At 36.6% G+C, this 26,659-nt stretch overlaps 1 protein-coding gene across 5 annotated transcripts; it reads right to left on the minus strand.

The window, feature by feature from the left end:
- Positions 1–312: 312 nt before the first annotated feature.
- On the minus strand, positions 313–26,152 carry LOC103975194 (uncharacterized). Of its 5 annotated transcripts, none has more exons than XR_010481842.1 (22): positions 24,709–26,151; positions 24,492–24,627; positions 19,457–19,547; positions 19,247–19,324; positions 18,706–18,996; positions 18,429–18,626; positions 17,706–18,194; positions 17,007–17,168; positions 16,610–16,939; positions 16,434–16,516; positions 15,187–15,291; positions 13,388–13,619; positions 10,634–10,735; positions 8,643–8,789; positions 6,142–6,230; positions 5,561–5,643; positions 5,290–5,405; positions 4,001–4,086; positions 2,847–2,946; positions 2,294–2,388; positions 1,803–1,886; positions 313–571 (listed from the first exon to the last, which is right to left on the minus strand). XR_010481842.1 is itself a non-coding variant. In XM_065093896.1 (20 exons), exons 2-20 carry the CDS (start codon positions 24,515–24,517, stop codon positions 2,314–2,316), a joined length of 2,883 nt encoding a protein of 960 aa, XP_064949968.1. In that variant the 5' UTR covers positions 24,518–24,627; positions 24,709–26,150; the 3' UTR covers positions 2,092–2,313. The 5 variants fall into 5 exon arrangements, 2 of the variants coding, with proteins under 2 accessions (XP_064949968.1, XP_064949969.1); XR_010481843.1 differs by lacking the exon at positions 313–571 and adding an exon at positions 600–750 and having other exon boundaries at positions 1,803–1,905; XR_010481841.1 differs by lacking the exon at positions 313–571 and adding an exon at positions 600–750 and having other exon boundaries at positions 24,709–26,150.
- Between the last annotated feature and the right edge of the window lie 507 nt (positions 26,153–26,659).

Raw genomic sequence — 26,659 nt, forward strand, 5'->3', positions numbered from 1 at the left:
TGGTAAGAAGAAATCAGTCAAACATGGAGAAAAGACGAATACGAGAACAGAACGTACTCCGTTTCGCCTCTGTGCTGTCGTTTTCGGGTTTGAAGACGATGTGCGTTGATCACGAAATCCAAGTTCTGTGGGCAGGACAAGCCGAATGCACGTACGCCAATTTAATAAGTCAATGAAAAGAACAAAACCATAGCCATTAGACCACTACAAGTTCTAAGTGGGAGTCCTCCACCAAATCCAAGGGAAAATAGGTGCACAAGTTGGTGAGATACAAGACGAGCGTTATTTGAGTCTAGGTTTAGTTTCATATAATTTCAAAGCTATGGATTGAGTGTCACATAATTTTTAGCGAAACACCTGTCTTAAGAAAAGATAATATATTACCAAAGTAATTTGTACATCCTAAGTTTTGGATATCAGTAACTCGTGCATCCTCAAAGGAAGCTTCAGCTTATCACTTCTGCCTCCATTTCAATCGGGTGAATTCCACCTTGTTTGGCTTGAAACAGTCGCTCCTTAATAGCAGCCAACCCATTATAACAGCTATTCATGTCTTACAAGAATTTACAACCTGCAAAAATAAAAATACCATTAGAATCTCGGACCAGAAAGTCTGCCCCACCCTCCTGCAATTGATACAGATACGAGCCATTAGCCATTACAACAGCTATTCATGTCTTACAAGAATTTACAACCTGCAAAAATAAACACTCGATTAGAATCTCGGTCCAGAAAGTCTGCCCCACCCTCCTGCAATTGATACAGATACGGCCATTAGCATTAAGATAAAACCAATCTTGCTGAGGGTTAGTCCAAGCCATCCTGATAGTATTTGTCTCACAAGTTAATCCCTGAGATACAAACATAGTTTTACAACTGGATTCATAGGCAACAGTTCTAAAGAAGATATTAGTTGGAGTGACTTCAACTCTTAAGGAAAGACATTTCATTTCTGACCTTCCAAATTGAGTAGAGCCCATATACTATAAACTGCTCCTAGGTTTAAGCAACTTTGTTACACAATTTGACTCGCTTTCTAGAGCCATTTGCCAACATACAAAGTACAGCCAGACTTAATATAGAAAAGAGATAAAAACACATTTAGCAACAGTTTTAGAGAATTATTTAAGTTGACATGCAGCTATAGTTTGATCCGTGGAGCTGTGGATGCGACTGTTTCCACACATTAGACTGAGACAGATTACCAATGTCCTGGTAATGTATATACTCATCACTGCTTTATGGATGGCTCAAAGCACATTAGTCAACTTGCTCTACTGGCAATTGCATGTGATCGGTTCTACTCTCTTTTAGTTTTTATGTACCAAAACTGATGCGATCCTTCAAGAATAAAACCAGAGAAAGACGTGCTTTTTTCACCTCCAGAACATGGATTATACAAAGAGACTCGCCTACAAAAGAAGCCCTAGTAAGAGACCTAGATGGTGATTTATACCATCACTCCACAGCCTATCCTTCATGGGCGTCTAAAGCACTCAGAAAGAAAGCAATCAATTCCTCCTCAAAGCTTCAGCTCAATAAGAAAGGACTGAACAAACTTGCTACCGGCAACAATGTAATGTTCAGATGATTAGAAAAAGAAAGAACAAAAAATATAAATCCAAAGACATGTTTATAAGTTCATATTTATCTCTCTCCATTGTAATCTCTCTGTAGCTTTCCCGAGTTCTAAGTGCATAAATCGACATGGTATTCATGATCATCAGAAGCATGGTCAAACAAGGAGCAATAATGAACACGAGTACAGAGCCTAGTTCAATACTGTAAAATAAATGCATTACCTTTATTATGGTGCTTCAATAACTTCTTGTTTCCTTAACATTTGTCGATCATGCAACCATCTTTTCCACCAAGTTAATGACATCCTGGAAACACACAGAAAACCTATATAAATAGATCAAACGGTTCTTTGTTGCTCATAAATGTTCTAGCATAAGAGATGCATATTCCTCACATTGGATACATCTCAAGAATATTTTGGTGAGCATTATCTCACAGGATGAGAGATTATTTACAGCTAAGACCAAATTGATTGGCCTGAAGGATTAACCACCGGACACAAATTGTATATGGAGCTAAGCCTTTTAATTGAAGGCTAATTACCTATGGAAGGGAATAGAATTTACATCAATACATCATGAGAATTTGGTGGAAAACAGGGATCGAATATTCACCACTACAAGGTAGAAAAATGTTTACTCCTACACCAACACTTATTTTGTAATAGATCTACAAATGCAAAATTCTTCTGTCAACATCTTTCTTTTACCACCTTGTGTTTACTTCCAGGAGCTAGACGCCAAATTTGTACTTTGACAACCACTGTCTGCACATGTCAACCACGGGCAGTGCATTTGCAACTGATGCCTGCAGGATTAGAAAAGTGCACAAATTCAAGGCAAATTCAAAGAAAGAGATGCAAGAAAATCATAATATATCTTAATTGGGTTAGACATCTCATAATTTAATCAAGCAAGAGTTGCAGATTAAATAATATCCGGAAAAAAAAATCAACAAGCCGATAGAAAATTGATGAAAGCATGACATGGCTGATGCCCGTTGCTCAATTTTCTAGATCTATGTATTAAAGTCAATGGCAGAGGAGAGTTCGTTCACAAAACATGTCAAGTATGTTTCATTTTTAACGATGGTGGGTTCCTCATTTCAATGAAGTAGGAATATGATCTAATGGTGAACGGTTCGAAATCTATTTAACATGTAAAAGTACAGCATGATGTCAATATCTAGTACAATCAAAGTGAAAACCCACATGCCTAGAATGCAACTTCTGAAACATATGTTTAATTGTCGTTAAGACATCAAACCTGATGTGCAACATATTCAACGTCAGCAACACTTCCACTTCGGGAAGCTATCTGGAAAGCACTCTTTAGACGGCCACAAACAACGCAAGCTAAAACTTTCCTATAAGAAAGAAATATCGAGTACAAGGAAACACAATTCAGATATACAAGTGAACATACAGTGCTGCTGAAATTTTTGTTAGTTTAATTTGAAATCAACAGGTAAATTTAACTGGAAATTCACTGTATCTTATTTTATTTCACAAGCACATTCACAAGCAGGAAGTAATAGACTTCCTGCATATGTATACGGTAGAGGAAACCACTTGAACAGAATGTATGAGTTTATTATTAGGATTTCTACTGGAAATTGTTGGATGTGCTCAGACGAATTGAAATATATAAAGCTTAGAAAGCAAAAGTCAGTAAAAGAAAGAAGACAGGTAACTTGGAAAGACCATGTAACAGAAACAACAGACCGCAATGTCCCAACTATATGCAGTCAGCTATATGTATCTTTTCCTGTCAATGAGTTATGTACAAATCAATCTTGGTGGTTAAATTAAGAACATTCAATTGTTACGTGTAGTTTCTAGTAAAGCCTTTTTAGGCAAAGGATTTTATTCCTTGTATATAATTTTTTTCTTCTTTTTTTCCCCCCACTTTATTAAATTTGCAAGTCGTGACCGTGAAGATTATTCAAAGAGATAAAAGTAATTGGTTTTAATGACTTACAATATACAGTCAGACCAAAAATCATTTGAAAATTAGTCTAAACAAGGATTTAAATATCAAATGGAGTGGCATATAGCAACTAGTATTCACCGATCTGACCCTGTACCTGCATCAAAATATAGTATTACTCAATAACAGTAATACATTTTATTTTATTTTATGATACCAGATAGTATGAATCAATATACTGCCTAGGATACTGGCACCATATCAACCTGATAGTTTACCGGTATTTAAACCATTGGAAACCAAATTTTAAACTAAGTCTAAAAGCTTAGGCAAGATGGTCCAGTTCAGAATGACCAAAGGTATGAAGTATTATTTATGCATGAAGCAACAAACTAAAAGATCCGCTGGACCACTTATGTCTACTCCACCTATAATTAACATAATAACAATAACAAACACAAAGTCATTATTACAAGGACACGAAAGCATACCTGTGACTGCTAATTAGCATGTCTATGAGCCGATCAGGCCGTTCTTTGTGCTTGTTAGCATATACGTTGATGGCAGCTCCAAGAACCTATTAAAATTTTAAATGATGAAACAGCATTTAATTACTAGTACTAATATAACCATTTCTAGATTGTCATCATTTGTTGTAGGTGAATACACAAGCAAGGATTTAAATACAAGTCCTTGCTGAATGCCACTAGACAGCAAACTAGCATGGTATATCTTGGTGCATCATCAAAATATTCAAAAAATATCCAAGTGACAGCAGGTCAGGATACCCTTTATGGGAACAGAAACTGGACTTATATATATATATATATATATATATATCAGTACCATCACTACAAACTGATGTACAGATTCATGTCCACTGGCTCGATCACACTTAGCTTTTAAGACTTTTTATTGAAGCAATAAAAAAATAAAACTTTTTATAAACCTCAATTGTTCTAACAGAGTGAGGTACTAATTTTACAGAATCATGAAAGTAAAACATTGCCAGCTTATATGTTCTCAACATTTACAAACTAAAACATTCATTTGTAAACAATCAATAATATCTCATTATGTTGAAATCTTTGGCATGAGGAAGGCAGCATTTTTATGAACTTTGAACAAAAAAATATGAAGTCGAATGGGCCCATAGGAACTAGGAGTACTAATGGGTCAGGTCAGTCCATGATCGTGTCGGGCTAAGATCAATATACTAAAACAAAACTCTAAATTCAAACCCCACCAAGGATGACATGATTAAGGCATTTCAACAAGATTCAACTAAAATCTGATCAAACCTGTAATGACACAATTTGACCTATTTATAAGACAAAATGATACAATTGGCATCCTAGCCCTGAAATGACATTTAACACATTCGAGTATAACTGGTCTATCAGGTTTGTTTCAGTCTATCGAATCAACTTCCTAAACCTGAACTCAACCCAAATTATTAATCAGGTCAATTGTGTCTACCTATTTGAGACGCAAACACGTAGGTGACCACTCAACTGATCTTGTGTCAGGTAAGGACCAAGTTGGCGGATCAAATCAGGAGTTGGCACCTCTATTATGAATTTAATAACACAATCAATATCAGATAGTCTGAATGTTCTACCGTACTAAAAGGTGAAAAAACATGTTTCCTTAGAAAAATAAATTAGTTTGGTAGGAACCTAATCGAATGGAGGCGTTGGTTTAGATGACAACCAATTTAACCAGAGGTTAATATCATCCATGACAAAATAGGGAAAATCAAAAAATCTTTATTCTTTACCTGGTCCAAATCATCTTCATCTATTGTGCCCTTTATATTCTTCAAGAGCTCTGTTAATTGACCGCCCTTTTTTCTCTCTGCAAGGGATGCTGCCACACCAGCATAGATGTCAACAGCTGAAAGATGAATGATATGCAGTACACATCAGCCTTGGCCAAGAAGAAATATATCCATAAGTAAATTATTTAAGAGAGTAGATCCCACAAATGAATAGAGAAAAACAAAGAATAATAAATATCAAGATAGCATTATGGAGCCATGAATGCCTTACCTGGGAGGTTAAATTCATAAATAACTTGGAAAGCCAAGTCAAAATGCTTTTCAGCAAGTGCATCATCGATTAAGCACCTTCTCCTGCAAAGTTGAACAAGACTTACAGTAAATAATCGAAACGGTAACAGAAGTCAACCTCATCCATCATTTGTCTGATAGAGTACAAGTAATCTACAAATAAGTAGTAATGTACATCAGAAACTGATCAAGAAACTTGCATTGTGCTATAGCTATTGGCATAAATGCTGGCAATGAAACAAACAGCAGTATGCTGGTTTAGCACTGACACCAAATTGATTCTATCAATTATATACCCAAAGAAATTCAGTGTATTTAATCCATAAAACAACATATGCCCAAGTTATAATGAAGACAAATGAAAAAGGTTTTTCTTGAAAATCGACACAAGCTGAGAAACTATTGTCATGCATGTCTTTTGTGATCCTTTTGAGCATTAATTCTCCATCAAAAAGTTCTTGTTTTCACTGAATCACATAAAACATAACTAGCTTATTAATGAATATAATGAATAAACAGCAAAATTCACAAAAGCATTATAAATAAAAAAGTACAACAAACCTAAAAGTTTCAGGTTCACTTGGATTTCCAAATAGAGAATGCTTCCACTGAGGTCCATCTGAATCATTGAGGGATTTCACTACTTCTACCTACATAATATTAAGATATGTAAGAAACAGGTTGATGAAGACCCTAAAAAAGAACAAAAAAAAGAAAAAGGAATTGAGGGTTCATAATATCTAAAGTTCTTTTGCAGTATAAGCAAGCAGTCTGTGTTTTACAGAAGAAAGACTAAATGAATGTGGATGTTTGTCTCAGTGTCTAGAGCTCTTTAGGTACCAGGAAGATAAATCCAGTCACTAGAAACTAGATCTCAACCAAGGGTATGGTGCCAGTCATGCCATAGTATAAGTACTGCAGCAACAGGCACATGGCAATTGATATACGAAGATCCAATAGCAGAACAGTGCCAACACTTACACCTATAATAGCACATACCATATTTAACAACGTATGTAACATGCCAGTGGCTGGCCATTACAAGCGGTGAACAAGAATTATTTACTGTCAGGCTAGCCAATTAATGTAACATAAACAATCAGATTAGCCAATCAAACTATAATTATTTACTGTCAGTTTCAAGAATTCATTTCTTTCAATCACATAACAATTTGATAATGATGTGGTAGTTCTCAGAGAACAAAATCTAGTCAATGCATAATATCATTAAGGACCAGTATGATGAACCAACAACCAAGAATATCAGGGCTGTTCTTGGGCTGCCACCAAGTGCTTCCAAATTTGCATTGTAGCATGTTTACTAGGAAAATAGATAAGATTGGATGTGTGGTGTTCGATGATGCTGTTTACAAGGTTGATCACATATGGTGTTCTACTTGAAGAGCTTTAATGAAATCTAAGTTTAAATTATGAAAAGGAAGATCACAATTGTTAAACCTTTAAAATAAGGAGAACTTATGGAAATATATAGTCAAGATAAGGAGTGTGTAATCATAATAGAGGTTTGAAAAAATATGGTGAAGTAGATAAACAAATTTTTAATGACTTGGATATACAAAAACAGAAGACTAAAGAAAAATTACAATAAAATAAGAGCTTTGTGGTCCAAGCGGGAAGGAGCATCTTGTTTCATATCTGATAGTTAATAGGTCCGTGGAGAAAGGTATTATAAGGTATATAGAGTAATGATAGGTAATGCAAGATTGTTCAGATGAACAAAATAGTGGGGATGCTGTGATGAGAAAAATAGGATAAGGCACAATGTAGCAATTCAACCATACTATATGCCATATGTCCCAACTAGTGTGGTCATAGGAGCAATTCAACCATGAAAATAATCCATAAAACTGAAAAAACCCTTAACCTTTTGTACCTTACAACAAAAAATAAATAAAAGTAATGTTCAAATTTTTGACATTACTATTTACAAAAAATTAAAATGAATAAATAATCTTATATCTCATCCTCTTCCTCTACTAGATCACTGCCACCACATCTCTTATCCTTCTTCTGTTGCCATAAGATCACTGCCACCTCGATTCACACTACTCTTACTGCTAACTCCACCACCACAACCATCACCAGCAATATCTACTACTCTGCTGTTGTTCAACAACCACCACAACCTCCTCTTGTTCCTCCACTTGACAAATAGTTGGTAACTCGGTAGGTGGTATGGAGATAAGAGCACTGTGGTTATGCTGCATCAAAAAACGAAAAAAAAAAAAAACAACTAAAAGACAAGAGTAAACTAGAAACCTCTGGGCTACCTGACAAAGATTTCAGTATAGGTTACCAGGTCCATCAGTTACAGATGCAGAAAAGACCACTACTTCCATATTTTTTCTTATTTTGGACCCTCAGTTTCCCAATTGGTACCAACATAGACAACACTCTGGTTTTGCAGGAAACCAATCCATTGCTTGAAAAAATAACAATGAACAAGATGCTCTGTAAAGTTAGTGAGCCATGCAATATAGGACACAAATGGCATACAAAACTGAAAAACCTTGTTCTAGTATAGGCAACTAGGGCATACAAAACTCAAGCCCACCCAATGCGCAAGGTTCTTGCTAATGCAGGATCTCATGCGAATTAGTGTATCTAGTCTTACCTCTACAGGCAAAGACATTAATTCTATGATTTGAACCCTATCCATCCAGGTCGCAACAAGCAACCTTCTGATGGTGCCAAGGTTCATCTTAGCATACAAGACAAGCCAATCTGATGAAATGCAAAAACAATTGTAATTTAATTTACTTTTAATCAATAATTCTATTCATATTCCTATATACATTTAAATATTTGTGTAGGCAATTCATATGAAGGACCAATGTGAGCAATGACAAGCATATAAGTGTGTAAGCTTATGATTTTGTGCAAGTATTTTTATGTAGTTGCAAAAAAAGATCTGCTATTGAATATGCATGATAGAAAATTAGAAGTTTAATTTGGTACAGAAACAAAACATGTTGGGATGCATGTCCTCTTGTTATTAGAATATAAGAAGCTGCTTTAGTTCAACAATGTTATTATCCCACCTGGATAGCTACCCGGGCTGAGAATTTTACAAGCCCATCTTCACTTAGTTTTTCAGAGGCACTCTTTCCACGAACAGACTTGGAAACCACTCTAGTAGCCTCGCCCGCTGCTCTATGTCGTGCTGATAATCCTTCGTCAAAATGAATCTACATCCATTGTTAAGATACAAGAACAAAGGAAAAAATTATATAGGCAAAAATGACTTGTAAGGTAGAAACTGAACATACTACTGCAGAACCCACACTAAGTAAACAGAAAACTGAACATATTGATACAAAACCACTTGTAAGGTAGAAACTTTTAACATAACATGCATATTAGACCTTAAATTGACAACTTAAGCAATTCAACATAAAGAGTAATCAAATTTCACATCAATGTCTCAAATCAAACAAACAATCAATTCAATGGAAACAAGATGTTCTTCATCCTCTTTGACTGAATATACTTTCTGAAAGATGACTTATTCACCAAGAGCCGTATGTAACATTAGCATTCTTCACAGAGATGTAAACTAAAAGAAATTGGCATTGTGGCATTGTTCCCAGATTATACTGTTCTCTCCCTATTGTACATGTATTACATATGCATTAGTTCCCAATATGATGAATTAATCACCAAGAGCCAATGAGCTATGCAACATTGGCATGCTGCAAAGAGAAGTAAACTAACAGGAATAAAAATAGGGAAAATACTCCAGTTAAAAGAACTCTCTTTGTCTATTGTACATGTACTATATGTGCATATCATTGAGAAATGGATATCAGGCAGAGTATATGCATATATATTTTCATGCTCCAATTTTTGCTTGCATGAGTATGGGCTAGTCATGTATTTATCATTAGCTATGCGTAGTTCAGCCATACCCAGAGGATTTGCATCTGAGTACTACAGGTGCAAACATCATCGTTCATACGCCACAATGTGATGTTGATAATTAATCTCAATTTGCTGAATCTAATGCTTCGTATGGCTCAGAGTCAATATACTGACGATAGTCATAATTTTACCTCTCAACAGCCAATATAGGTCTTCCCTGACCCTACATGCCCCAAGCCAGGATAGTTACCAACATGGGGAGCAGCTAGGAACCTAACTATACTTAATGATCAACAGGTCACAAATCTTGCTAGTTTGTTTCATGCATGATATATCAGTAACAATTATCATAGAGCAATGTCATGAATGGATTTTAAACCTATACTGAGGATCTAATACCATCTGACGTTGGGACCACGACCTACATCTCACTTCAGCACAGTGGCCATTTTTGGTGATAGTGGCCACTAACTATACATAAGATATATTATTTTGGCTTTTTACTTGACTATTTATTTACAACTATTTGAAAATTTCAATTATATTCCCACTGTAGCACTTTTATAAGTTTTTTTACACATGTTTTCTTGATATATATGTTAAACACATTTTGATTCATCAATTAGTGAAAAAATATAATAAGTAAATTTAATTAGTTTTACTTGGCCCAGTGCAGACAAAACTGAATCAATCCAGCTGCTGACCAATACCAGAACCGGACTGAAATATCAATCCTTGCACTAAATGATCGCTATCTAGCATATCTGACCACACTTCATTATTACTATCCACAACCACTACCAAAAATGTTATGTTCATAACTTTCCATCTTAAGATACTAAAGGTTAGACACCTAATAATAACTAATAGAGCATAGAAGACAATCGAGTTCAAAATGAACTATCTTAATACAAAAAACCAAAGAGGCACCAATATTTCAGTATTTCTTTTCAAATGAATGCACCCTCTTTAAAAGAATAATCAGGATGCAATATGCCAACTGCGAATATATATATATATATATATATATATATATATATATATATATATATATATATATATATATATATATATATATATATATATATATATATATATATATATATATAGAGAGAGAGAGAGAGAGAGAGAGAGAGATCCAGACAGAGCAGAGGGAGAGACACAATTATACCTTGGCATGTTCCAAATGCTTTATCGCTTCGTCTTGAGAGCAAGAATTCATGAATAATTGAATACAACATAGACCAGCAGCAACATGATCACCCTTAATAACCTGGATTATGATGTTCAGGTCAGATTCACCTTAAAAACATTAGAAAAAATAAGTTTATGCAAGGGGGGCATGACAGTGGCAAAGACAAAGAATAGGGTTACTTCAGATCGACAATACTGGGAGAGTTACATCACGGTGACATTTTACAATATTACCATTTAGAGAAAACCATGCAGGGCTCTAAAGAGAACTTGAGATGTGTGGTTCTTAAACAAGATGGAGCATTAATACATGAATAAAACATTTATAGATCCATCAGTTTTACAATCCAATCCCTCTCATAATAAACATACAAAACACACTACTGACACCCATCATTGAGTTCTTTAGTGTATTCTATAATCAACTTGCAACTTGCAAGTACTAACAAATAGATTTCCACTTCCCCTATCTACAATCCATAATAATTTGGAGCAAGAATTAAATACTAGTCTGTACCTCATATTGGTCCAACATTGAACCATGACAGTGTGTCAGTATGATATATCATACACAATTGGGAAAATAATTCATTGTGAAAGAGGCCAACACCTCTAATTGTGCACCTACATGGATTGCTTCTACCATGGTCACAACAACACCTCTTATAAAGAAAGAAGCCAGAACTACTGCCAATCCCGACAAGAGGATCCGAGGCCATATGGAGGAAAGTATTTGAGTTAAAGACTTTGTTGTGATCATTTTTGTACCTTTGCTGTTCTACCAGCTCAATTGTGTTAGAACAGCAACACAAAAATCCTTGGCATAAAACCCTTTTGCAAAATAGTATTGAATGTTATGCCAGTTAGCAAGCTAAAAATTGGCCATACTCTGTGTTGGTATTCTGGCATAGTTTGACGTGCTGAATGTGCAGGGCTTATACCTTTTAGGCTCAGCGCACCCAACATGTGCCAACAAATGTCAATAGTCATGTTAACCAAGGTTTGCCGTACCGAGCCGTACCAGGCGGTATGTACCGGTCCGACAGGTTTTCGGTACGCGGACCGATGGTTACCGGTCCGAGGTACTGTAGCAGGTACTGTAGCACTGTAGCAGTGCTACAGTACTCGGTACACCTGGGTGTACCGCTCGGTATACCGTACCGTACCGGTACCGAGCCCAGGTCGAAATACCGGTACGGTACGGTATTGCGAACCTTGATGTTAACCACTGTTTACATGGTTTCAAATCAGTAAATACGACTAGTCAACATAACTTGGCATTTGGATCCTTTTGTTTGGTGGAAATAATTCCATGACAAGAACAAATGTTAACACATATTAACCACTATTTTGAATTAGATGAGATATTGTTCAGAAAAAACCAAACTTGTCCCTGTTCTTTCAATGCTGATTCTGTAGAGCATGCTCTAGACAGTATACACAATTCCATTAATATCTTGCATTCAAAGTTGCCTAATGGAACATTAATAGCCCTATAATCCATTAGCAATGTATTGGGAAATAATAGAGTTTAACAATTTATGATAAGGCATCATTTTCAAACTGTTGTATCTGCAAAGAACAAGAATCCTAAAACAGCAGGTGTTTCCTAAAATAGAATTTAAAGCAATTCCAGTTTGTAATATATGAAATAATGTCATAAGCAAAGAGTATGCTAGACTAAGAAACATTATTTAATACCAGAAACTTGTAGAGATAATTAAAATGCCGGTGTGTTTCACAGTAGTTGCATATACGAGTGAGTGCAGCAGATATATACTGGCTCACTGTTGCATCTTCTAAATGTGCAGAAGCAATTCTTTCTGAGATGACATCCTGCAAAACAACCATACACCCATACCCAATGCACAAATCACACAAGTCATCAATGGTTCCATACAAGGTTCGCCGTACCGTACCGTACCGGCGTTTCGACCCGCGCTCGGTACGGTACGGTATGGGTGTACCGACCGGTATACCGAGGTGTACCGAGCGGTACACCCGGGTGTGCCGAGCACTGTAGCAGTGCTACAGTGCTACAGTACTGCTACAGTACCTGAACGGTAAGAGGCGGTCCGCGTACCGAAAGTCTGTCGGACCGGTACGTACCGCCCATACCGGGCGGTACTGTTCGGTACGGCAAACCATGGTTCCATAGTCGGTTGCCAAAGGATCAGCTCTTTGAGGAGACGAGGAAGGAGCTATCGACACATGTGGTGAAGGCAGAGAGAGTGAAGGTAGAGAATGTTGTGGAAAGAACAGCAAGCAAGCATCATAATAGTGACCATGCTTCAACATGAATGCAAGCATTTCTGGACGAGCATACTGCACATTCATAGATAGGCATACATCAGAAAAGCAAGTAAGATCACTTCCTATTTCCTAAGGTAGCAAATCACAGGAAAATTGAAGTACCAAACTGCTACCAACATAGCAGTTACCATAACATATTTTAGATAGAATATAAATGGAACTAAGATGATCAACTGCCTCTATCATCAACTTCAACTAGTAGCATCTACCATGAATTAAGCACGTAACAGAATAAAACAAACAAGTTCTATATCAAATGAGAAATTATTCGTGCATAGTGTATACCTAATAAAATTTGGTGTATCTTGAAACTTAAATGATAGGTTTCATTTTCCCAATAAAAATAATGCAGAATTATGCTTAGTGACAGCTACAATTAATAGTTCTTGCTGCATTAAGCTATGCAAATGGTACTTACTTCTTGTAAATAGTGAATGCATTCAACATATCTGATGTTGTCAAGGTTACTGCGAGGACTATCTTCAAAATCAGCAATAGGATATAAAGATGGACCATTTGAAGATTCTTGAGATCTTCTGGACCTTTCAGAACGTGGAAAAGTCGATGGCATATACAGAACATTAAGGTATGCATCAGCAGAAAGAGAATCATCCAAGATTGTCGGTGCACTTTTAGCCAAGTGTTCATACCTGCAATATTAGCCTTGCTATCAACTTTTTTGTGAACAACAACAATGAAAAATGAACATATTCCTGTAATACACAACTGGTTCATTGGTATAAAAAGATTTTGACACAGAGATCCGAGATTAATAATGCAGAAAATACCAAGATGTAAATAGTATATGTAGAGTGAGTATTAACATTCCAAGGGTTTGTTCTGTTTGTACCAAGGTTTTAACATTGATCAATGCAGATTTGATTATTTATCAGCTTGGTACGTTACCAGGATACTGGATATTACAGGAATAAAATACAAAAAATTGAAAATGAATGTATTGCTCCCGTATCAAGGTATAAGTTTCAAAACTGTACTTGGTCAAACCAGGAAATACCAGTCTGTATGTAGCCTGGTATTCAAAACCTGGGTCTATACTGTAACATTTACTAAAGCAGATGATCTAAACTCCAAATGTAATGGACCATCTTCCTTCCTGTTCCAACAACAGTTCATGCTAGATTCATTTGATCATGCCTTCTAAAGTTTCTTCTAGAGCTGCTCCTACAATCCCACAAAATTTCAGTCCCATTATACTGCCAAGAAAGTCACTAGGTTTGTCCATTTGCTTGTGGTTCTAGGCTCAAATGAAAAAGGTGGAGGGTTGCATCAGACCATTGACAGGAAGTATAGAACTATGCATATTACTGTAGCACAATGAAGTGTTGCGGGGCACCCTCACCACCCAAGTGCCTCAAAGGATGGGGTTAGGAGGTCATAGGGAAGTGGCCCATCACATCTGCATCCAGACATGGTGCAGTGTTGGCATGAGTTCTCACATTGTTTTGAACCGATGCGAATGGAAAAAAGGAGGTTGACTAAGAAAACTTTACTAAAAACCATAAATAAAGATTTAAATGCTTTTGATTAACTAAGGACATTGCTTTTTTATATATCTCAATGGCAACAAAAGGTCTAAATAGTTTACCCAAATAGCCGGAACATCATTGCTTGTTGTTTATTGCTGTTGCAAAATTCACAAACTATGGCAGCCCAAATCTCATAGTAGTGCACGTAGTAAACCATTTCAAAGTTTATGATACTTCCCAGTTCCCATTAGAAAGACTGGAAAAGCAATATAAAATGAGACTAACAAATGCTCATGGATAATGCAAAAGATTAAAACAAGATTATCCTTTAATCGGTGTTGCAGTAAACAAATCCTTTTAGACCAGCTTGTTATACAAGGGCAATTGACATAAACAAAACTATGGTCATAGTCAAAATGATCTAGAAAAAATATTCAACAAGTCCAGTGGTAATTATCATAAATACAAATAAAAAGGATATACAACATAGAAGTTTTTCAATATTTTGGATAAATTTTTTGTATTGTCCTCCGTCTGAAGGAAGAAAGATCATGTCACAATAGTTCATCAATAATCACCATTCTTTTTTCAGTCAATAATCACCATTTTATAGTATCCTAAGTTTGCATGTTAATGAGGAACTTGATTTACTTGAGACACTCAAAAGCAATGACCCTTCGTTCTCACAACAAGAACCGAATGAGAAAAGGCATACATATAATGCACTTACATTGATCTTATGGAGGGAACATCCACTGGAGGACCTCCTTCCACAGTATTAATGATGTCGAGGATCACAGCTGCAGGATCACCTTTATGCAGTTGAAGAGCTTGCCTGGATACAATCACATATACGTTACACAAGAACATAATCCAGGAGAAACAGCAAGCATATGTACTTCGGTGACAGGCATATATTGCTCGACTGTCATGTCCTATCTAGAGAAGCTTTGGCACAACAGAAGTGATTATACAAGTTCGTCATCCATAAATTTTGATAAACTTGATGTAAGATAAGATATCTTAAACCAACCAAATACCAACATATACAAACATCCATTGCCATTCTACTGACACCCGAAGGACAAAAATATACTTGAACTTTTTATTCTCAACCTATATTAATGACGCTTTTCTGGCATAGACTGCAAAACTTGTCAACACTTGAAATGATTTCACTTCATTAGCCACCAAGTTCAATTTTGAGGCTTCTTTTTAATGACACGACCAACTCATGATCATTATCACTTATATTTTCTTATTACACCTTCAAAGCATAACTCTGTATAAACAATTTCATCAATATGAAATAAAAATTAATATTCCCCAGCCAAAAGTAAAGTACAAGCTATTTTTCAATGTCATATAGGAACATAAATTTTTGCCACACCAAGAGGGTTGCTGGCCTCTGATTGGCATGTCCAATTGCAATGCTAAAATTGTAGCACCAACCAATCCAGTCGTGACCATAAGCATAGGGTGTGCACTGTACCAATATGCTACCAGCACAATACCACACAGCAAGAAAGGTAGCTTGACCACACATGACAATCTATGTAGCATACCTATACAAAGTTGACTTCTTTAACCAACTAAAAGCTCCAATTTTATTTTTTTTAATTAAAAAATATTTTCATTACATTAAATGACATACATGACGCTCACACATGGACTCGAACATGAAACCTATCACTTGTGCAACGATACACTAACCAACTTACATGTCTCAACCATGGTTCACATTACCGAGCTGTACCGAGCATACTGACACATGATACACTGGGGTGTACCAATGTACCACCCATACCAGTCCTCTATCGGACAGGTACCACCTGTACCAAGCAGTATGCTTCGGTCCGTCAAACCTTGGTCTCAACTAAAACTCCAATTCATTTAGTAAAAAATTGTCTTTGTCAAACATAAGAACTACTAGATTCTTTAATTGAGTTCTGACAAGAAACCAAATATCCTACTTACTTGAACTTAACACGTGCTTGAGCATAGTGTTCCATCCGAATCAAGGCATGGCCCCAAGCATTCCATACCGGAAAAGCATCGATCTAACAACCAAAGTTTGTCAAGAATCAATTCCAAAAGGTTGAAACTAAGAAAAGAACTACGATGGATATTTCTCCATTAAATTAAATGACGACCTTGCACTTTTTACATGTATATACAGCCATGCTGTACTGCTCATCGACGATCAATCTGTCACGCAGACGTGCTGAAGATTCCTTATCAGCAATATCATCAAGAGAAGCAATTATTCCTGATCCAAGAAGACTCTGAAGAAGCTCTGCACGTCCTAGCCAGATGTCTGCTTGTCCGAGAAGTTCAGACAGCTCATCAGGATACTGACTTCCGCTACTTGAGCTTGCAGTGTCTGTAGATGCATCATCTGTCTCCCGAGTTTTATCGTAGTTGCTTGAAAATTCACTTGATCCAGACAGTTTTCTCAACAGACTTTTTTCATAGCCTAGCGCCTAAAATAGGTACCTCAGTTATTAAAAATGGCAAATAAACAACTTGCTTCTCACAGAAGTCATATACCTGCACATAAGTTTCTGTTGCATGATATGCTTTGCTCATAGTTTCCATAGAAGCATTCAGAGGCAGATGTTGGGAGCATAACACATTCTTCATCTGAGAAATACATAATTGCAGAGCACCTCTGGCAGAGGCCAACTCATCAGAGCACAAAGAAAGCAATGCCTGAAAATCATTAAATTAAACATCTTAGAGAACATCAAACAGAACATCTACACCAGCAAATACCCTTTGGTTTTGTATAGTTGGCCAGGCAAGGAAAATAGATAAACTACTAAAGTCTAACAATATAATCCAAGAAGCCATTTCTGATCAATCATTTATTTTGAAATGGCCACATAGATGCAACAGTCGAGAGCATTACTAAATTGATCATTCTGAGATGTTTCATAAGACAATATCAACTCATTTTTTAACTGTACTTTATGATTCAACTACAAAATTTATATGTAGAATTGGTTTTTAAATTTTAACAATCATATTTCCAATAAATCATGCAACTCAATTTTTAACTGTACTTCATGATTCAACACAAGCAAATTTATATGGAGAATTGGTTCTGAACAACCAAATTTCCAATGAATCACACAACAACATGAAGCAATTCTAAATTGACTATTTCGAACTAAATGTTCCCGTTTCATGATAAAAGTAAGCTGAAGAACCATGCTGCATTCAGAAGCAACACTTTGCAGATCGTACCTTGAAAAGTGTAATATCAGGAGAAGTTTCATATCTATGAGAAGCACAAACAACATTATCCTTAATTGGGTCACCAGTGAGAACCCATTCTTCAGCAATGCAGACAAATGGAATCCTCTCTTGTCCATCAGCAGAGAATGCTGTGGCACGCTCCTCCTGGATACCTGACATTGCTTCCCAAGCAACTCTATCAGAATGCATAAATCCTGAACTCTTTCTCTTTCGATGAACATCCTTTGGAGGAATCTTGGGCGCATTATCACGATTCGTCCACGAAAAAGCCCGGCGAGCCTCTCTTTGCCAGTTACCAATACTGCTTGCAAAATTTGACATGGATGGTGTGCCAGATCTAGTTTTTTGCTTTGATCTAGACCCTGAAACGGAGATCCTGGTCTCCCTATGAGCAGCACCAACATTCACAGTAATCGCTTTAGCAGCATATGCAAGTATTAGATTGTCATCTCTCAAGGATGGAAAGTCTTTCAATATCTGCAAATAAACATCATCAGTAAGCAATTCTCCGGTTGCACTTGAGAGTACAAGAAATACTGCCAAAATTTCATGATGTTAGTCATATGTTACCGTTCATGTCTAATGAAACTCATTAATGTTGCAAAGATTCTTAGTCAAAATGCAATTCATTAACATTGCAAAGATTCTTAGTTCAGAACTTACAATTGTTAACAATATTGTGGATAAAAGCTATAGTGAGTAACAATATACCAATGATGCTGATTGTAGCTGCTTCATCATCAATGTAACTTCAAGAATCAAATGAGGATGTTCATGCAAAGCCGAACATCGTTGCTGGGATGGCGATGGCAGTAAAGCTAAAACACGAAGACCCAGTGCCCACAAGTTAGGTTGGGCAACTTCAGTGTCTGAAAGGTTTCCAACTCTCCGTTTTAAGAAAAAGTGCACCTGAATGAGTTCAAGTTGTTTGAATCAGAAAAATAAATAAAATAATATCTAGGGAAAAGTTATTTGCAAGGCGTTATACAAGAAGCTGCTTAGAGCGCAAGTCAGGTAAAAACTGCATAGCTCCAACAGCAACGGGTAGGGCATCATCTGAGTCACGCAATGAAGAAAGAAACCTTGAAGCCTCAGCTGGGCCTCCACCACTAAGTGGGTCTGTTGTGAGTAATTTAACAAGTTGTCGGCCTTGCAGTTCTCTACGCAACTCGACAGATAAAGATGCACTTTCGGCAACTTCTAAAGCAGCAAAAACAGCCCCTTTACCAGCTAATCTTAGTGCTAAACCTTCAGGATCTTTCTTACAATCATCTTCTACCTGAAAAAGATAATAGAGACAAAATTTTCAACATAATATGCTATGAACCAAAGATTTAATCTCAGTCCAATACTGGTTTCAACAATTTTTAGGATCAATACGTTACCAGTTTACCACATAGTGTATCTACTTAAACCATTTGGTATCAACTTTAAATTGTGATCTATAGCCTTACCATCTTGTTATCAATAAGAATGCATGATATATTCAAAATCTGGATGGAAGAGATGGAAGTAAAATGAAGTCATACCTCTTGCCAAGTGCTGTAATGCTCATCAGCATTTAAAATGTGACGGTATCTCTGAAGAGCTTTCCTCATAAGCAAGACCTACCAAGACCCCGAACAGATATTATATTTGGATGCATGATCAAAATAATTTTGCAAAAAATTATATTGATGCCAAAATGTCAATATTTTGTACAAAGAAATCTGAAGCTTTTGACAGACAACTGTATTTACCTCACTCCGCAAAGGTTCATAAGAAGGCAAGTGGCAGATGCACATAGTGAGAACATCAATTGCAGGATCTAAATCCCACCTATGTAGGTATCTGAAATTCACAAACATAAAGTTAATTGCAAAAGCCTCAAGCAGAATATCCAACAAAAGAATATATCAAAACAAGAACAAAACCAATAATCCATGGATTTCTTTGCCAGCTGGGACATACAGTCTCAGTTGGCATCATCAATATATGCTTATACATAAGCAAGTGAAAATTCACACAACTGACATGGCAGCACATTGTCATACGAAGATATACAATGTCCCCAAGGGGTTCCCAGCATGTTCATAGACAGAAGGATAGGCAGGTTCCAATACGGACTGCCAATCTAAATAAGGGAATACCATTCATGATCATATTAAAACCACTTGAGAAGTCAGAAAACCATGAAAGCCAAAGAATTGACAAATTTTGGCTGGTCTCAACTGATACAAGCACCACATTATGCAAAGTTGAACCTACTTGATCCGAGTCTGATTCTACCAATTTGATTTGATGATTTGAAGCAACCAATCCATCATATCCGAATCTTCAATTTTTAGAGATCCTTAGGCATGCCTCTGTGCAAGAGCAAACACAATTTTATCATCTAAAAAAGCCAAGGAATACAAAAGCAGCAAAACTGCCTGGACCAGTTCATACCAGCCGTTATTTAGTGGTTCGGGTGTGAAACAGTCCAGTTTATATTTAAAAAAAGATCCTGTGCCTAGGGTTTTCTGATGTGTTGCAGACGTGTGACTTGGAAGCTGGCAGCCACATTGTAGGCCCATCCCTCAGTTGCCGCCAACCATACCCACACTGATCTGGCCATGGACCCATATAGGTCCAGTATTTAAAATGCATTCTTGTTTAATGCTATTGAAGTCAGTTTTAGTACCAAGACAAAGAACCACCAAATTTTGGTTGGTTTTAACAAGGACTGCCTTACCGTGTTCTAGACTCATACCAGTTGCTGGTCAGACCAACACATACTAATCAGTACCAATATATCAACACATGGTACACCGTAACGTTCCAATGTTTCGAAGACGAAGAAGGAGAAAAGGAAGGCATAGTGAAGGAGAAAGAAAAAGGAGGAAGGAAGAAGAGGAGATGGTGGAGGAAGACGACAAAGAGTAAGGAAGAAGAGGAGGCGATGGAGGAGGGAGGAGAAGAGGAGGGTGTCCTGCAGAGATTGATGACGGTAAACGATAACGGCGATGACGTCGAATGATAGCGGTGGTTGCAACGACATCGATTCCACATGCCCCCGAGAAGAAAGCTAGCCATAATTGTTGTTTTAGTTCTTTTTTATACTCAGTTGGACCGGACCACCCAAAACAAGGGCAATCCATGTACCGGTCCACGTCCAGACCAATATGTATTGCCCATTTCGTACCATTTTAGGTGGTACAACAATCCATGGTTTTAACTAATACAAGCACCACATCAAGACCAATTCAATCTAGTTGATTTTAGGCTGATTCTAACCAATTTGATTCAATGATTTCAGGCATACAATCCCTTGGATCCAGATCCTAAATTCTAGTGATGCCTAGGCATACCTCCAAGCTACAGCAGATACAAACTTGTCATCTAAATTGTTCAATTCAACGAAAGTCAATGCTAGTACCAAGCCCAGGTGACATAAGACCAAGTTTTTTAATTTCGGACCGTACTTACGTACCGGTCCGCCATCCTATCAACATGTGGACCGTCCACTACCGGGCGGTACCAGATTTTTGGCCCTGTATCGGGCGATACTGGGTTGTACCGGGCGATAACGATCGAAAGTTTGATCGTTACCGAGCTATACCGAGCGATATTGATTGATTTCGACCATTACCGACCTGTACCGGGTGATAACAGTCAAAACCGACCATTACCGATTTATATTGATTTTTCAAACGATCAATTTGACCGTTGGAGGCATCCTAAAGGGTATTTAAACCCTTTCCTATAATGACGTAGACACAGAACAAAGCTCATCGTATTCATAATCGTCGTATTATGAAGAATCTTACGACCAACAGTAGTACGATGATAGTTAGTCATACTTCTCCGAGCAACAATATGAAACGGAGCAATAGATCAGTAGTGAAATTAAAAGTTCTAATATTCACCAATTCATGCCTTAGGTGTCACCTCGAACACGTGAGTCACGACGATCAACATACGACCATCAATGGCATATGGTGTATCAATATACTAAGTCGTGGGATCAATTTCAGGATTAGGCCCAAAAAACATATTATATTGATATACAAATACATAGGATCGTGGACCTCGATCCACCACCCATGGAGGCCCGTCATTCGTTTTGTTGATAGAATCAGGTGTGTGTGTATATATATATATATATATATATATATATATATGTTATTACTTAATTTATTTGAATCTTAAAGTTTAAGTTATATACAAATAATCTAACAATTCAAATATTTTTTCTTTAGATAATTCAATACTAGTAGAAGGACGATCCGGAACGAACCGAAATTGTGAATCTTGCACAAGGCCACTCCTCAAAGCCCGAAAAAGATATGTAGCATTATTCTTACCTAGTTTACATTAGATTTACTAAAACTATACTAAATGTATATTTATTTCTAACTTAAAAACCCTATTCTAACTTTTTTTTTAGTTTTTAGGTATTTTCGGAGAGTTTTATACCTATTTTAGGCATACCGCTTAGTACACCTGGTGTACTGCTCAGTATGCAGATACGGTACGAAGTTAAAAACCTTGCATAAAACTAACATCAATATGAGCCATAGTTATCAAAATTGAACCGGTCATCAACCTAACCAAGCCTAGAATCACTGAATAACTAGTTGAAGTAGTGGGTAATATTTTCTCCTTTTTTCTCTTTTCTTTATTATCAATTTATCATCACTTTTATCTACCTTTATTTCTTTATTATCCTCTCATTCTTTTCTATTTTTATCTACTTCTCTTTCTTTAAATTTTTTCTCATCTTAAGAGGACAAGCCACAAAAATAGTATCTTTGATCGCGTATAACAAATATACATATATTGCCCTCTCCAGCCCTCGTATCACCAAGAGCATTGTGTATTTGATAATAATCCTCTTCCACCTCTTCTTATTCCTTCTCCTCTATTCCTCTCCTCTTCTCCTTCATCTCCTCTAAATCATGAGCCAGGACAGAGGTCCGTGTGGCATGAAATTAAGACACATAATGTGGAGAACATGGATTAACAAGGAAGCTATCTCAATTTAACTTATTACTTTTTCATTCTTATCATGCCCTTGACAAACAATAAAAAGGAATCTGGAACTAAGGGCATTTCAATTATTTTTTATCAAAGATAAAATTGGACCTGTTCAGTTTGACTCTGCCATTACTCACAGGTCACCATAACCCCAGCTTGGTCAACCAGTTCAACTCAATTGTCATGCATACAGCCATAGACGATCCAAATATAGAACCGGGTCAGTCAAGGGACCAATTCCCTTTTCTCTGGTTCAGCCAACCGGTCCAGTTCAATTTTGGTAACCAAGGTTTGAGCTAATTCAGCAAATATGGAAAAGAAAATGGCAAAACACAAATTTTATCCTAGAAAAAACAATTTTCCTATTGTTTAGGCTACCAATGAACCACCAACAAATGGATGAAGGATGCCAACAGCATCATAAGCTTCCAAGTGATGCTGCAAATCAGACCCGTTGATATGAAAATCTCTCTTTAAGATTCCGAACCATGTGATGCTTGTGAAGCATATTTCAGTGTTTTACATTGCTCAGTAGGTCATACCAGTAAAAATAGTCCCCTGAAAATGCTAGAGCAAAACCAAGAATATGAAAGGTGGATTTATTTGGTGCTCAAAATCAACATACATTGGGACATTATCTTGAATCAGTTGTATGAAAGGATAGAGACAAACAGGCATGTTTTACAAAATCAATGCCTATTGGATGCATTGAATAAGTCTTTACACAGCATCTGATGCATGCTTGCTGAATCATCTGACAACACAGAATAAACCATAGGTCAAATTGGTATTTTGGTGCCCAACAAAGCTAAGTAGCTAGCAGTACTTCAAATATATATTCATCCTTCCCTTACAAAGGACTGAGCACCATAAAACTACATGCACCTGTTAAACAGATGTGATTTGATTATCTAGAATTTAGAACGACAAAAAGGAAAGAAAGAGATCCAGAGAGGGGTGATAATGGGTAGTAGATAACTATATATTTTTAAAAAAATGGTTTGTGACCCATAATATCTTAATCTCTATATAGTCATGTACAAAAGCCCCCATGCTCTATCCATGGACTAGCCTAACACATTCTTAAATTGAGTAGGATTATAGTTTTTATGATACCATTATCTTTGTGAAAATTAAGTGTTGGTTGCTGAGACGATGGATCTTTTGTTCCAGAAATGGTTTCAGACATGTTCATATACCTCATCAGGTCTTGGGTGAGGATTTGCATGAAAGCACGATGCTTAGGAAGCACATCTAACACCTCATTTTCCACAATGCACTCCTCGAAGCCACGTCTAGAAAACCAGAGCTTTGTTCACAATGTACATGCCAAGAAAATTAATGCATTATTGTGGTGCTTATCAGCTTGTGAAATATCTCTTGATAGAACTTATACACTGAGGCTAGCAATTCATACCAATATCTGATTTTTCTATTACAACTAGCATCATGAACTGGTTGACTTCTATTTCCCTATGGTGACCTCAAAGAATTCACAGCAACCTTACGGAATGTTTTCTGATGAAGTAATTAACTTCCTAATATGACAAGTAAGAACAATTATGTCATCATAATTCATTGAGGTTTCAAGCATTTTTTCACATGTAGTTCTAATGGTGAAGCAAACTTCCCTACATAGAAAACCTGGCTGTCTACATATCATGCATACATCTGAATCATCAGAGAGCAAATGCAGCATAAAAAACCTCCAGTTGTTTTCTTCTGTTTTTATCATCCTTCCTGAACAAGATAACAATGAGATACTATTCCTTTTACCTGTGTTGGATGCTGTCCTTGATCATCCCAGCTTTTATAAAAAAGAATACTGGCAGTAGAAGCTGCCATCTAGCAGCTCCACCTTTGAAGTGTTTCAAAACAATTATATCTGTGTAACCTTCAACTATAGTTATATCTGCAAATCATGCTTTCCACTCGTTAAGTCTTCCTTATACAATTATGGACACCACAAAATTATACATAATTAAGATCATACCTTCAAGAGTTTCTCCTCGTGGCTGAAGAAAATTCACGTGCTTCTTCTGTAATCAAAACTTCTCCTAACGTTTTTATAGCTCTCTCAAAGGAAAGCCTGGTTGATGTTGATGGCTCAAACAGAGTTACCATAAGATACCCCTCCAGCATATTGCTTCTCGGTGAATTCTTCTCAATCTTATTCATCTCAATTGCTATTTCAAATATTCCAATCAAAATATCTGGAACAAACTATTGAGATTCACTGACATCATCAAGCTAGAACTTGTTGCCACATGAAGCTGAAAACTTCTAGGAATCAAATAAACAGCACTGGCTGCCACTCATGGGTAAATCTAAAAATGGCCTCATTCGTGCTGTCTTGTCAAAGATGATGGTTTGCATAGTAGATTGGTGGTGACAGGATGTGCTCCGAGAAAGAGCAAGTTCACAACACTGCTGGTTGAATGAGAAAAGATAGATGCTTGATGGCATCTCGTTGAGCGATCACTTGAAGTCAGCAAATCCTTCTGCATTACAGAACCTGATGGAGTGAATAAAGCCATTGCAGGTTAAGAGGCAACTAAAACAACGCAAAATCATTTCTTCAGACAAATTTGAGGAGTATAAGAAAAATTAATTTACAAAAAGAATGTATTATACAAAAACTATATCATAATAGAAATCAGAAGTTAATTAAAGGGGAAGAACAGAACAAACACAGATTAACTACAAGCACAGAACTAATTTGAGAACTAATTAACATGAAACCAACATCCTAAACAGTGTTAATTTGCCATTCATTTTGATAGTTAGAGGAGAAAGAAAAAGAATTGGTGGCAACATGAACAACAATATATATAAATGAGATACGAGAAATTCATCATTTTAGTTATGCAAATCATTTGTTTGTACAAGTAACTTTTTCTACTGTAAGTATTAAAAGGATTTGTGGTGAGTTCATGCTTGGGCCACGACAGCACGGCCAGGGGAGTGTTGCATGTTAGGGACAGTTGAAGTTGAGGCCAAGGTTCGCAATACCGTACCATACCGGTATTTCGACCTGGGCTCGGTATCGGTACGGTACGGTATATCGAGCGGTACACCCAGGTGTACCGAGCGGTACACTCAGGTGTACCGAGTACTGCTACAGTGCTGCAGTGCACTCGGATCGGTAACAGGTGGTCCGCGTACCGGCAACCGGTCGGACCGGTACGTACCGCCCGTACCGGGCGGTACAGTTTGGTACTACAGACCCTAGTTGAGGCCATCATCTTTCCCTTTTTTTTCCACTCTTTCTTATAACTCCAATAATCTCAAATAATCACAAGTAAAACAGTAATAGTAGATTGGCCAAGTTTGATTCATGAGAGTCAATCTGAACTGAAATATTATCTTTTTTCAAGTTTTTGTTCATGAAATTAGATTTGGAAGGTCAATAGTTTAATTGATAACTTTTTACTTATTTTTTATATTATGTCATATTCCAGTGTGATCCTCTGATCCCTCTCAAACACTCATTGAACAAAAAATCCCAAAATATAATTCCCTTTTTGTAGATGTAAGTTTTTGATTTCTTAATTTTATTTAAAAAGTTTAAATTATGTTTCTATTTATTTGGGAAATTGCATGCAGATTTTTGCAATGTTGATGGTTTTTTTGTATGAGCCCTTCTAAATTTGAAATACAAATACTTAACACATATATGTTATTGTAGTTAATCTCATTAACTAAATTTAATTACTACTATCAATTCTAGATGCCAAAAATTAGCAACCATGAAAAGCCTAAATTGAAAATGATACTAGTCAAACTACAGGAAATGCAAACATGATTTTACGACAAAAGTTATAGTTCAAAGTAAAAGCCAGCATAAACATTCAAAATAGTGATCTTTGGTAATTGAATATGAAAAAGACATACCAGCATTTAGACACGGTATTCAGAACCGAAAAGAATTAAACCATATGATC

This window comes from Musa acuminata, chromosome BXJ2-1, assembly GCF_036884655.1.
Source record: "Musa acuminata AAA Group cultivar baxijiao chromosome BXJ2-1, Cavendish_Baxijiao_AAA, whole genome shotgun sequence".
Classification (NCBI taxonomy): domain Eukaryota; kingdom Viridiplantae; phylum Streptophyta; class Magnoliopsida; order Zingiberales; family Musaceae; genus Musa; species Musa acuminata.